The sequence below is a fragment of the Convolutriloba macropyga genome, chromosome 1, assembly GCF_964194025.1.
Source record: "Convolutriloba macropyga chromosome 1, txConMacr16.3, whole genome shotgun sequence".
Classification (NCBI taxonomy): domain Eukaryota; kingdom Metazoa; phylum Xenacoelomorpha; order Acoela; family Convolutidae; genus Convolutriloba; species Convolutriloba macropyga.
In genome coordinates this window covers 44,725,823-44,740,133 of record NC_134468.1, presented here as the reverse complement: position 1 = coordinate 44,740,133, position 14,311 = coordinate 44,725,823, and the positions used below count along the sequence as shown (strand labels likewise).

The window sequence follows — 14,311 nt, the reverse complement described above, 5'->3', positions numbered from 1 at the left end:
CACTTATTAGGATTCCAAGTTTTTCAAAGCTCAGATCCTTAACGCGATTATCAAAAAATTGTACTATTGAGTTCTCAAAGCTGGAGAGGCTAGACTGGCTAAAGAAAACTCTAAGGTTTTGATTTTCTATTGAATTAACACCACCTTTCTTGCCTCTCAATCGAGATACAACTTTTGCGATTGGTTTTACTGTGCTTGAACTTTGGGCTTGATCTTTCTCTGTATCTTGCCTAGTGTTTTTAACTTCTTCACTTCGTTTTTGATCCATTTTGGTGGCTCTAGATGGTCCTGCTCCTGGGTGAAAATGGTTCTCTCCATGTTGCTTCTATAGGATTTTTTAATGTTGTCTTTCTTAGCTCCTGGGCTTAAGTTAATTGGAGTAAGGATTTTTCCATCTATCGTTACGAACTGTCTAGGTTTAGCTCTTGTTTGTTTTTCAGGAGCAGGTATCTGAGATGTCGGGCTAAACTGGACATGTTTGTTTTGAGAATGTCTCGGCAGAATGTCTCGGCGTAGGAGCGGTTTTTCTAGTTTCATTGGGAAAATTATTTGTCTGTTCATTAGCGTTTTCATTAAATGCCAGATTGTTTGTATTGTCTCTACTTGGTCTCTGCCTTTCGATTTCCGGAAACTCAATAAAGGGAAAGACTACGTTGGGTAAAATGTTCTCTGGTTCGTGTACTTGGTCATTTTGGACTGGCTGTGGGTGTTCCACAACTTCAATTGGGGCTGCTGCAGGTGCAACTGGAGCTGGTCTAGGTTATGATTCAACAAGTTTGGTATTTCGTTGTCGAATAGTTCGGGCTCCTGTCTGTATTTTCCTAAACTAAGATCTTGTGTAAATTTTTCCTCACTCACGTCCTGAATGTCAATAGGTGGTTCGCTTGATTCATAGGTTCGTAGTCGAACCCTATGTACACATTGTGTAAAATTCGTGCCTATTTTTCTGATCAGATAGTTCGAATTGGTTAAAACTCTTTCAACTCGATACAACGGTAACCATATTTGCATTGATTTGCTTCCAAAGTCTGACTGATGAGAAAGTTTTGGGTTGAGTAAAAGACAGTAACTGTGTTCCTGCAAAGGATTTGCGTACGCTTTTTCATCATAGTACTTTCTGAACTTGTGATAAGCTTCCACTAGTTTGCATTTGTTTTGTGAAAATAATATTTGCATGGCATCTTGCAACTCTGTCACAAAATCGGATTTTGGATCCATTAGTTGGATGTTTTTATTATTAAATCGGATGTCAAGTGGTTTAATGGGCTCTCGTCCATGAAAAATAGCAGTTGGTGTGCAGCCTATTGAAGAATAATATGATGTGTTGTGAATGAAGGTGGCTAATGGTACGTAGAGATGCCAGTTTGACCATTGTTCATCTGTGTTTAGCTTTAAAATTCTTTTTAGTGCTGCAGGTGATCTTTCCACAACCCCTACTGTTTGAGCGTGTTTTAATGTAGCATGTTTTAGCTTGATTTCTAACAATTTGCAAAGTTCATGCATTAATTCAGACACAAAATTTGTTCCGAGATCTGAAACAATCGTATGTGGAATGTAACTATGTGTGAAGAAAATCGTTGCTAATTCAGTTGCTACCTTTTGTGCACTTGCTCCTGTTAGTGGTTTTGCAAATAAATATTTAGAAAACATCAATGCCTGTTAACGCGTACTTGTAAACTGGTGACTTAAATGGTCCCACGAGATCGATTTGCATCATATCTCCAGGAAAGGACTGCAGAGATGAAACTGGCTGGAGAAAAGTTCTAAGTGCTCTGTTTGAAATTGCTTTTGTTTGAATACATGTAAGACAGTTTTTTACCATCATGATCAAATATTCTGTGAAGCCGGGAAAGTAAAACCTTTTTCTGAACTCTTGCACTGTTTTTGCAATGCCCACATGTCCTGCTAGCTTTGAATTATGTAGCCTATAAACTACTTCTCTCCATAGATGTTTTGGGAGACAAAATTGTAGAGTTTTGATTTTTCCTGTGTCGTCAAAAAATTTTCTGAAAAGAACTCCGTTTTGAAGTACCAACCTATTAAACTGCTTTCCATACTTTTTCAGTTGAAACGATGCATAGGTTAGATCTTCAACTCGTTCCTGAGTTTTCCATGAAATTACTCTTTTTATTATCTCATCCTTTTGTTGTTCGTCTTTCAAACTTAAATGATCCGTTCTTTCCACAAGGTCGCTCAAATAATCTTTCGGGTCTAACATCAAAATTTCATTTATTTGACAAGTTTTGCTTATTAGGCGTATTAGTCCATGAACTTCATCATTGTTTGCATTGTTCAAATATCTGTGATTTTCTATTTGTTCTAAAATGTCAATGCTGAGTCCACTTTGTTTTAATTTGTTGATTGTGTTTTCATCAATTGCAGATATTTGCTGATCAAACATTTTCTCAATATTGTCAACTGAGCTTAGCGATGCATCCGGAGTTTTAGCTATTGATTCTATTTCAATCTCACGTACTGGAATTCTATCTGTCAATTTTAACTCCAAGGTTGTTGACAGATCACTTTGTACACGTGATAAAAAATCAGCTGCGTAGTTTGCACGACCTGGTATATGAGCAATTACCAAGTTATATGACAATAGCCGGTCCAAGCAATTCCAAAGCGATGGTGGAATAGTTTTTGCTTGGAAAAATTGAGTTAAGCTTTTGTTATCTGTAAGAACGATAACTGGTTTTTCTGTTCCCCAAATAAAATGAGAGAAATGATCTAGAGCAAAATATAGTCCAAGAAACTCCTTATAATAAACTGAAAATTTAAATTGTGATGCATTAAATAGTCTGGAGCCAAAGGCAACCGGAGCATAACTTTTCTTTTTGTTTTGAGTTTTGATGTAATCTTCAATCATAAGAACAAAACCAGTTCCATAGTAGCTTGCATCGCACAGCAAGACATACTGTAGACCAGGTTTCGCTAAGCGTAAAGTCAGGCTAGTTGCTTTCACCAAATCATTTTTCAAAATTTCAAGATTTTTTTCATGTCTTTCAGTTATCATCTGTTGTTGGTCTTTTCGTATTAATTCATAGAAAGGCATCAATTTTTGAGCTAGGTTTGGAATGAAGTCACGCCAAAATTGAAGGAATCCTACCAGACGCTTTACTTGTTTGACTGTTTGAGGCATTTTCAAGTTTTCAAGGAATTTTTCTATTTTTGAATTTTCAGTTGATACTCCATCGGGTGTGATGTAGTTTCCAAGGAATTTGATTTTGTGTGTGCCAATTTCGCATTTACCGGGAGATAGTTTCAATCCTGATCTCCTTATGCACTCAAAAATTTTTCTTAGGTTTGGTATGAGCTCATCGAAGTTTTTCACGGCACTGCCTATGTCATCCATGTACTGCGTACAAATGTTAGCTGCTAAGCATGGATCTAAATAGTGGCGAATGAAGGCACTAAATCCTGTCACTGATTTGCTTAGACCTTGAGCTAGACATTTATAGGCATAAGTGCGGGAGGCAAAGTTAAATGCCAATAATTGAACTGAGCGATCATCGGCCATTTGTACACAATGGTATGCTTGTGAGCAATCAAATTTGTTTATCAGTGTTTTGCCAGCAAAATGGTTTGATGCGTCACTCATATTTGAAATTGGAAAATTACTATTTATGTAATCATTTCTTAATAGATGGTTTATACGCCTTAAGTCAATTAAAATTCGCAATCTACCAGATTCTTTTCGTTGAGCAAATATTGGACTACTGTATTTTGAATGTGACAAGGTTGTTATTAAATTATAATAATGCATTAAAGCAAGTTCAACAAAAAGTTCATCACGCAAATGAATGGGCGTTTGTGGACTTTGGACGTAAACAGGAAGTTCATGTTCTGGTGTTAACTTTATCTTGAGTTCGGTGTTAAAACCAACATCAAATCGATGTTTCGCAAATATGTCAGAAAATTCCACTAATAACTCCTCAACTTGCAATTTTTGGTCCCTTTCAAGGACGGAATTTTCCCAGGAGAATTGTTGAAGGAATTGTGCTCTGTATTCACTGCTTGCTTTAGGATCAATTTTTTCTAACATTTGAAAATTTTGGATTTGATCAAAAATTTCACGTTCAAGTGGGGACAACATTTCAGGGTTAGGACAGGTTTCAGGAGTTGGAAACCATAGTTTTTCGTATTCTGGTTTTGGACGTTCATTCGATTGATTGAAATTTTTATCCTGAATCAATTGATTTAGTTCAGCTGCTATGTTTTCATGATCTCTCATTTTCGCAAGAGCTAAAAGCTGCGGATCAATTTGAATCAGTTTTTCAGCTTGAGTTGGGTTGAGAATTTCAAAACTCGCTATTATTGTATTGTATGAAACAGTGATTTGATGATCCGTAGGGTTAATGGCTGAAATATAAATTTTTCCTGTTTCGTCAACTGTACTCAATGATGATGAGAGCACTATTTCTGTACTCTCTTCAAACTTTCTGTTAGGAATAACTACACCACTACAGTTTGTAAGGCTCAAGTCATTTTGATCAGGAATGTAGCACTCAATTATTGACTGCGTTTTTGCTTTCAAAACTGGTTTTTTGTTTGCAAAAACAGATAATTTTTTCAGTTTTTTCAAAATTTTCCGGGGTTTGTTTTTCGGTTTTATTTCATTTAGGTGATACGTCATGTTGGGCAATTTAATCAGATTGTTTGACGGGCTTATATCAATAGAGTGCTTTCGAAAAAAGGAGTTGCCCAGTATAATGTTATTCATTTTTGGCAAAATAAGGAATGAATCATTGAAATGATGATCTCCTAAACTAAATTCTATTTTAGCTTGTTGGTTAACTCTAACTGGTGCCCCTGAGGCAAGTTTAACAACTGTGTAATCAGGATTTTCAAATTCAACTTTTATCTGCTTGTTTTCAAGATCACCTAACAGACTTTTAGAAATCGCATTTGCGCAAGAGCCAGTATCAATGAGAGCTCTTCTTTTGTAATTTTTGCCAAAATCTAACTTAATGTAACTCAAGACATCTCCTTCGAGAGGTATAACTGCGCAAAAATCAGCGTCTTCACTTTGATTTTCCTCTACAGTTAATTGTTCATTAATGAAATTTTTTCTATATTCTAAACATGAATTTTCTAAGCTATTACAATGATAATTGGACTTATGCGGAACTTGTGGCTTTAATAGTTTTTTGGCGCTTTTTGAAATGGAAAATTACTTCCGCCTCGACGTCTTCCTCCTCTTCCTAGTGAACATTGACTTGCTAGATGATTAGGATAACCACACTTATAGCAAAACACCTGTGTATACTGTGTTGTAACAATATGGTTTTGAGGTTCGGGTGGAGTAATTTGTATGGAGGGTTGTGTTTCAGCCTGCGCGTTATAGTTTTGACTGTTTTCGTCACTCTGAAACTGTGCTGGGACAAACTGTTGTGTAGGGTAGTTATTCTGATAATTATAGCTTCCTTGTCCTCTATAATTTTTACCTCGATAGTTATATCTTCCTCTATAACCTCGATTTCCTCTGTATCTACCTCTTGAACCTCTGTTATTATATGAGCTACCTGAACCTGAACTCTGTTGCTCTCTTACTTGTATTTGCTCCTCAAACTGCTTTGTTAAGGCATTTACTTTGTTTTCCATCGACTCCTGAGTTTGTGTTAGCTTTGAGAGTGCTGTAACTAGGTTTTCAGAAATGGTGCTACTCATTTCACTGAAAACTCCCTCTCCATAATCGTCAATTTTACAGAGATTATGAATAGTTAGCTGTTTTCGAGCTAATAGACATAAGTCTTCAACAGTTGTAGTTTCAGGTTGTTCTAGCAACTTGGCTCTGAGCCAACTCGGCATACATTTTTTGAAGTAGCGCTTAATTTGATGCTCACGTTCTCTTTGTGCAAAAAGTAAGTTTTGTGCATTCTCGGCATTCGCTGCTTCTATTCGATCTCTCTCATCATTGCATCAAGTGCTGGATCGGCTGGAGGAACAACAGCTGGTGTTGGATCCGGATACGCTCTCAGCGCCATATTTTGCAAGGTAACTAAGAAATTCTCAGGTGTGTCAGTTTTAGTATCAAACTTGATGCTTTCAAGCTTAATGACATGTAATTCTTGTAATTGAGGATTACAAAAATGATTCCTCAGTGCTGTCAAGCTTAAGTCTAAATCTGCTCTCGTTGCTGCATCTAAAGTCTGAAAATATCTAAGTGCTGCGTCTTTCAAATGTAAAGATAAGAAGTTGGCTTGCTGTCCTGCGTCAATGGCTGCGACGCCTATAATGCTTCTTAGCAGCCTCTCAAACTCATGAAAACTTTCTTTCTCAGTTCCACCATAAGCTTTAAGACTAATGTTCGGTTGTGCCATTCTTAAGTTTTAGACTTCTTGAAGGACGTTCAGATAAAAATAACGTAAAGATTTCGGCAGTTACCGTTAAGTTGCAATTGATGATAAGATGAACTAGAGAATGAGCAAAAAATCTAAGACTTCAATATAAAATTCATCATTCATCGCGCTCCATTCAAAATGATTTCAGTTAAAATTGATATCAAATTCATAATGATTGTTTGATTGAGCGTTCATCAAATATAAGGCATTTTAAAATTTACTGCAGAAAATTTGAATGTTTTAACGAACCCTTGAAGAGATGACCCTGAGGCATTAATGATGTGCAGAAAATTGGATGATTTCGTCTTTTGTTTGATGGTCGGGATAGTAGGTTAAGTTGTCTTCTAAGTGCTGACTTGTCGAACAGGTTCTGCCGGCGATTTGTTTTTCAGCTCTTCTTCGTCTAAGTGCTTCGGATGGAAAACAACTCCATGTCATCAAAAAAAACGATAGAGTTCGTGAAGGTGAGATTGTCTTTCCGTTTTCTGTCACCAACTAACGTATTTAATAAAATTAGTATTGTTGCATGCTTATGTGTTTTTGCACCCCTTAAAATATTTTATTAAGGTTTCAGGATCTTCGCGCGGATCTTCAGAGCTGGGCGACAATCTTCTTCAATCTACTGTTAAATCTATTATAAGTAAGTTTTTCCAATACTTTAATTCAACTGATTATAAAGAAACAATTTTCTCGTGTGATGATGAGGCTTATTAAACAAATATTAGAACTTTAAGTCAATATTGAGTTATTTCACAAGTTTGGTAAATTCCAATCGATAATCAAAAGTTTGTTCAAGGTCTAACGACATGACTGACACCATGTTAGCTGCTACATTTCAGTGGTGTAAGGTAGTATAGCATGCAAAAGGAAAAAACTAATAACTCACAAGCCAGGTGCATAAGTTAACAAACAACACGTGAACAATAGGAACGCTCATCTTCATCAGCTTTGAAGAATTATTTCATTTTAAATTAAAATATCCATTTTCGGAATGTTTAATCTGTCCGTGGTGACGCTTCCCTTTTCTAGACAGCAGCGATAGATATCAGAACGTCGGTTTTTATTCTACAGACTTTTGAGGGTGAACAATTCGAGACTTGCTCAGATAGGTTTCATTCGACAGCATTTTGACTTCTGTTTTTGTTGTGAGACTAGCTATCATTCATGCAACACGTCTGAGTTAAGTATCAGTGCCTTAATTACATCAGATTCCACTAACCAGTAGCTGGTAAAACCGGCTATATTCTTTTCTAGAAAGTTCGCCTCTTATAGTGTGACCAGAAGTCAACTTTTTGCATCGTGGACTCACCTAAGGATGAACATATGTTTCTTTTGCTCCTTTAGGATGGACCTGGCTTTGATTGCACTCAGTTCTTCCTCATTACTCTCGGGCAGGATAGTGCCCCTGTGAACCATCGAAGATGAGGGTGTGATCTCAGGCGCCGTGTTATACACTGAGCCCTCGAGACTGCTGCCCAAAGAGTGGCTCGAGTCATACTCGGTAGAGCACTGGAGTCCACCTCGCTTCTGAATCTCTTTCACTGTTAAACCCGATGGGTGTCTTCTCAATGGCGACCTGGAAATGAATTCTTTACATATGGGGACATACATATTTCGGAACCATCCTAATTTGCCTGCATTTCAGTCTGCCTCTATTTATACACAGTCTAATTTCAAGAGCAATTTTAAACCGTAAAAAGAATGGGTAATGTCCGTTCGCACATAACGTTTCGAACCGTTAAATGATACAGAATTAGACAACTTAAAAATTATCCAAGATATTATCCTTAGTTAATCATTTGACAAATTGATTCATCTAGTTCTCCTAAATTTTTCCTAAATGGAATAGAGCACAAAAAATATTTTTAATTCCAACGTTGTGTACAATCACAGAATCCCTGCCTCCATTTATACACAGTCTAATTTCAAGAGCAATTTTAAAACGTAAAAAGAATGGGTAATGTCCGTTCGCACATAACGTTTCGAACCGTTAAATGATACAGAATTAGACAACTTAAAAATTATCCAAGATATTATCCTTAGTTAATCATTTGACAAATTGATTGATTCATCTAGTTCTCCTAAATTTTTCCTAAATAGAATAGAGCACAAAAAATATTTTTAATTCCAACGTTGTGTACAATCACAGGATCCCTTCGAAAAAACCTTACCGACTAAACGACAAAAAATGCTTAGTTAATAAAAATTCATGTCAGGAAAAAATCTTGTCCGACGTCAAATATTCACGGAAGTGTAAAATTCACGTCGGGGGAACTGCTCTCAAACGACTGACGAGGGATTGCTTTTAGTACTCGCTAGCTTAAGCACAATTCGATGGGGAGTAGTGGAAAGGGGTAGGTGTTGGAGTGTGTGTATATATGGAGGGAGATAAATAGAGTGGTACCAAACTCGAAGAATTGCACTTAACATCATGAACTAAATATAACCGACTAACGTCGGGCGGATTGCACTCCGGACGGCGATCGGTTGGCAAGCGACCGCCGATCAGTTGGCTTTGGTAGTACCCAGCTGGGGCTTAGAGATGCTGGCATTGAGGGCGGAGGGGTGAGCGGGGTTGAGGGGGGATTGAGCGGGGTTGGGGAGATGAACTGAGTGGGGCTGGGATGGTCAAGCGACGGGGGTCAAGAGCAGGCCTTCACACCGTGAAATTTTCTCCTCAAACAGTTTCGATGTATCTCATACTGAGAGACTAGCAAGCCGTAAGGCTCTAAGAAAGCTGCTCGGCCACTCAATACTCTCCCAGCGCTACCTGTTTATCCCCATTTTTTGAGGACGAAAAGTCAAATAGGTCAGAAGAAAAACCGGTCAAGCAAAAAATTGCATAAAAAGACCACATGACTAATATAATTGCTAAAAACTTTATTTGAGAGCTATTAATTATATCCTATTAGCAGTTTTGGTGAATCTCATACATAGATACCAGCAAGCTGGCTGTATAAGGACTACTCAGTGAGATAACACCTTCGGGATCCTGTTTATGAAGACAAAAAGTCACGAAAATTCGTCATTTAGACGACAAATCGGTATTAAAATAACACGAAGGACAGGACTAAAATAATTACTAAAATAATTTTAAATTCAAAGAAACCTACGGAGAAATAGAAGCTTCAACTTCTTTTATCCTAAAATTCCTTTTTTTGCAACAAGTAAATTAAAATTATAACCATGTGGTTAAATATATTTGAAACAAAAATTACTTCAAATCATTCAAACAAAATAATACACATCAATCAATTTTCTTGAAGAATCACAATATAAAATAAAATTTCTTCTGATTGTTTTCTTCCTTAAGATAAAAAAAACTTTTAAAAGCTCCTACGTTACTACTCAAAGGATTTTTTTCATGTTTGAGAGCAAAAAATCATTCAACGTTTTCTTAAAAACGTTTTTATTTTTTGCCAACCGAAGCCACTGTGGTGACTTATTCCATTTTTGTATGCATTGACGAACAATCGAATACATTCCAAAGTTGGTCTTGATATTCTAATTTTGAATTGTTCAGGCGCGTTCGTAGAATTTATTCGACAAAATAGCAGAAACAGCTTTATTTAGTTCCCAAATAGTTTAAACAGCGAAAAGTTTCACCCTTGATCATTCATCAAAGTGAAATTCGAAAAACTATAATATCAGCAAATTGGTGGTCTTTCCAATTATATCACGTACAGACTTTGACGGCAAATAAATCGGTCGATCAATCAGAATTAACAGAAAACAACCCAGCTGTAATAGGTGTCAAAACAAGCATTAAATTTCTCGCACTGGTAAAAAGACATATTTTGTGCCAAGGTACAAGGTTCTAGATCTCCGACCTTAAGCTCTCGCTGATCTCGCTTTCGCCTCCAAAATCTCCGCTATCGGATTCGGAGAAGTTAGCTTCAGATGATATTGAAGCAACATAATGTGGCGAAACGTGTACAAAGTCCTGCTCGGATGAAATGGACTCCTCGACCTCCTCATTGGCTCCCCCCACTGTGTTCGCGACAGGCGCGGTTGTCATTGGATCACAGGTCTAGATGCTATGAAAACTTATTCCATCTTCATTCATATCTGAAAAGCATCCTAGAAAGTGGCAGCCTTCTCCTCCTGCAGCTAAGATGCAAAACAAAAGTAACACGAAGGCGTGCTAGTAATCTTAATTTTCGTTCTCAAGGCAACGAGGACAAATGACAAAATTATAATAGCAAAAACAAACAATTTCGAAAAAAATTTAATAATGCTAAAACTTAAAAATTTAAGTATGAATATCCGAAATTGATTCCTAACAATTTCTCTAATTTTTAGGTTAGAATTTTTGCTATAATTTTCATAACATCAAAAATGGCATGAAATAAACTTCTTTAGTGCACTTTGTTTAAATTTAACACACCTAAAAACTGCTGACACAATCATCGTTAACTCAAAAGAGGTAGTTGCGCTTCCTTCGTGTGTCCTTGAATAAAAATGTTACCGGTTTTTTTTGCTAATTAATTTAAATCGATAATATCCAAAATGCATAATTTATTTCTGATATATTAACTTTCTCCGTCAGATTATCCATATCCATAATATTAGGAACAATTATTACCTAGTGGAAGAACAGCAATAGCAATGCCATTTTGTTTATCACGGTCCAAAAATAATTCGGATTTACATCAGTCGCCTTTAAAAGAATTTTCGTTTTTGATTTTTTATGTTAATTACAGAACAGAGCAATTCGAATCAGGACCTACAATGACAGGTTCAATTCACTTCCTAAAACATTTCACGAAAACCTACCTGGATTTTTTAGTCTAAAGCTCATGATATTTTCAACTATTGAAAATTCTTATTTACAAAATAAAGTTATTTTCGTCATTATTTGCCGTTCGTTTTGTAGTCTTATGAAAAATTGTGTATATCTTCAGGTCTTAGCGGCTTCCTATGGAAGAACAAGGGAGCCTGTTTACCAGCCTGTGGGCTAATAGATCAAGTTCTTCGTGACGTTAAAATCAAAAGTTTCAATAAAAAGGTAATTTTCTAATCCACTGCAGAAAAATCATTATCTAAAAACAACCTTTGGGAAACCAGGATTGATATATGTCAAAAAACATTGAATCAAGAAAAAAGATATTTTAAAATTTCCCCGGACAATAATGGATTTAAAAACGAGTGCACTCTATTGATGCTTAGGCTGGACCCATCTACCCACCTGAATAAATTGTTAATGTGTACATAATACTAAGTGAAAATGGAATTCAAACAAGAAGGATAAAACATAGCAAGACTTGTCCTCACATACAATCCAAAAAATTGGGTGAAAAACTTAGAACTACTGCATCTGACCGGCAGATCAATTGATCGATGGCAGCCAAAAAGGCGAACAGTCCCCAAATTGAAGAAAATAAAACAATCAAACAACCTAAACCAAAAAAATCATTGCTATAACTCTTGAAGCTTTTACCCTAAAGGCCAATTTTCACCCAATAAAAATTAAACCCATTAACCCAAGCACAAAGCTTCAAACACGTTATTTGGCCACTAAACTGGAGGAAAATGCAAACCCCTTAAAAAGTCAAAAATTGCGAAAAAAAGTTTTCAAAATTTCGCAGTACTGAAATGTTCGAAACCAATTTTTGTCTGCCCCTCAAAAAGCGCTATTAAAAAGTTGAAAACACAATTCCATTGTCACTAGCAACCATGCAAGATATTAGCAAACACTAGAGGAGGTTCTCCAGACACTGGGACATGAAAAGCTCAAAAATGACAAACATTTTCAAATAACTTGCAGTTTTTATAACTCCCAAAATTCGTGATAAAAACTATTTCATAACCACTAAAAAATACGAAGCAACCTTTTATGAAAACTTAGATGATGTTCCTTCAAGTTTTTGCTAAATTTTGTGATATTAAAATGTGGATAAACCAATTCATTTCCAAAAACCATTAGACAGTAACCTATTACCAAACCCTAGAAGAAGTTCCTTAGAATCTGGGGCTAAAAACTCAAAAAATGGCAAAAACTTCCAGAAAAAGTTTCGCAAGTTTTATCAAAAATGGTAAAATTTGCGATAAAATGTTGAAAATCATAAAATTATCTATAGAAACTATGTCGTAACTTATTATCACAACCAGGGCGGAAAAAATTTAAAAATAATAAAATTTTTAAATACAAACTTGACAAAATGCAATATTTAGTAGAATGTAGCGTGTCTATGTTTACAGTACTAAAACATATAGCTCATAAAATGGTCACGAAAAGTACTTAAGCCTTGCAAAAGATCTGCATCAAATTTTACAAACGTTAATTTACGACTGGTCAAATGAAAAGTTCAAAATGAAGCAAAAACGTGACAAATTGCACCAATTTGAGCACAAAAAACTACAATGACCTCTAACTTGAATTAGGGCCCTCCCAGGAGGTTCACCAGTCTAAGAATTTGAAGGACTACTAAAGCCAGCTAAGGGCATCTAATGAAACCCGATGCCCGCTGAGCTTTACCTGCTTATCCCATTTTAAAAAGACAGAGCACAAAAACAACCGATACTCTTTGGACTGTAAAAAGCAGAATCTGATGAACAGTTTGGAGTTCTCTAGAAGTTGCGAATCCGAAATATGCTCTCAGGAAATTATGGTGTTATTATTTGTTCACACACAACCTATAACCTGATAGACGTACAGAAAACGATACAAACCGAGCAAAAATTGAGGAAAAAGAAACATATAACAAAAAATAAACATCATAAAAAACGTATATTCCAAAACTCTCTTAATTATGAGACACGATATAACTGTTCGAAAGGGAACTGATAACACTGTTTCTACCGCTGACTCCAAGGAGCAGTATACTTTGCAGATTGTTAATAACTCAATGTATTGTTTTTAAATATTAAGTATTAGTGCCCCGGCTTTATTCGTACAATCCCGATTCTAATCATTTTGCTTCAGAATGTGGCCGCATTCCCGTATTATATTGCTGATTGAAATTTAGACTTTCAGTTGAAAATGTACGAGATATAACTGAAGTCGAAAATGAAATTTGTAAATTAAAACGGAAAACCTAGTTGAAGGTAGCGCGAACTCAACAACATAGCAGGACAAGTCCTGGAATAAAATCCAAAGAACTGATAGAAAAACTTAGAACTACTAAATCTGACCTGCGAAAAAATTCAACAATGTAAGCCAAACATTTTTTTCACAAAATTAAAGAAAAACAAGCAACATCATTCAAATTTTCTATTTTTTTGAAAATCCGCGTCTTGAATACTACGGCCTTAGGCCAAAAAAATATAAAATAGCAAACATGGATATATAATCCATAATCACTTTTAAATGTTCTATGATTTATATATGGTTTTATATCTGGAAGCCCATTATAATTTATATTGAAACCCAATATCTCTTCATAATTAGCTTTTTTATGAAAATATTATCATGTTCAAAACCCTTTGCATGCCCCTCAAATCCGTGCCCCATCTGCAAAAAATAAAAAACTAAACAAAAATTGTTTATTGAAGATCGATAAAAATAGAAAATAATATTAAAAAATGTGAAAACAATTGCAAATTTTAATGAAATCTTGCAATAATTTGAGCAATTAATTTTCTTCAGAACCATATCACTGTCTATAAAGGCTATCCAGTCACTGTAAATCAAGCCTAAAAAGTTTCAAGGGCTCAAAAACAAAAAAAAACAAACTAGGCACATTACAAAAATTTTAGGAAAACTTGCATGCTATTAAGAAGTTGAAACAATTCCATTGTCACTAGCAATCATGCATTAAACTATTATCAAGCACTAGATGTTCCCCGGCCTCTGGGGCTTGAATAAAAAAAAACAAAAAGGACAAGCATTTTCAAAAAAAACTTGCAGGTTTTATAAATAAAACTGCTAAAATTTGTGACATTAAACTGATAACAACCATTCCATTACCACTAAAAAAATGGAGCAATCGTTTATCAAAACTTAGGAGGTTCCTTGCCCCCGAGCCAAA

At 35.7% G+C, this 14,311-nt stretch overlaps 1 protein-coding gene across 1 annotated transcript in view; it reads right to left on the bottom strand.

Annotated features, from left to right (window-relative positions):
* Positions 1-10,440, bottom strand: part of LOC142349385 (protein SAND-like) — a 28,702-nt gene extending 18,262 nt beyond the window's left edge. Inside the window, exons 1-2 of the mRNA XM_075400902.1 lie at positions 10,172-10,440; positions 7,651-7,917 (exon numbers count right to left, since the gene is read on the bottom strand). Of these exons, the coding sequence (XP_075257017.1) occupies positions 7,651-7,917; positions 10,172-10,359 (455 nt within the window). The 5' untranslated portion in view covers positions 10,360-10,440. The remainder of the gene's footprint in view (positions 1-7,650; positions 7,918-10,171) is intronic.
* Positions 10,441-14,311: the final 3,871 nt, after the last annotated feature.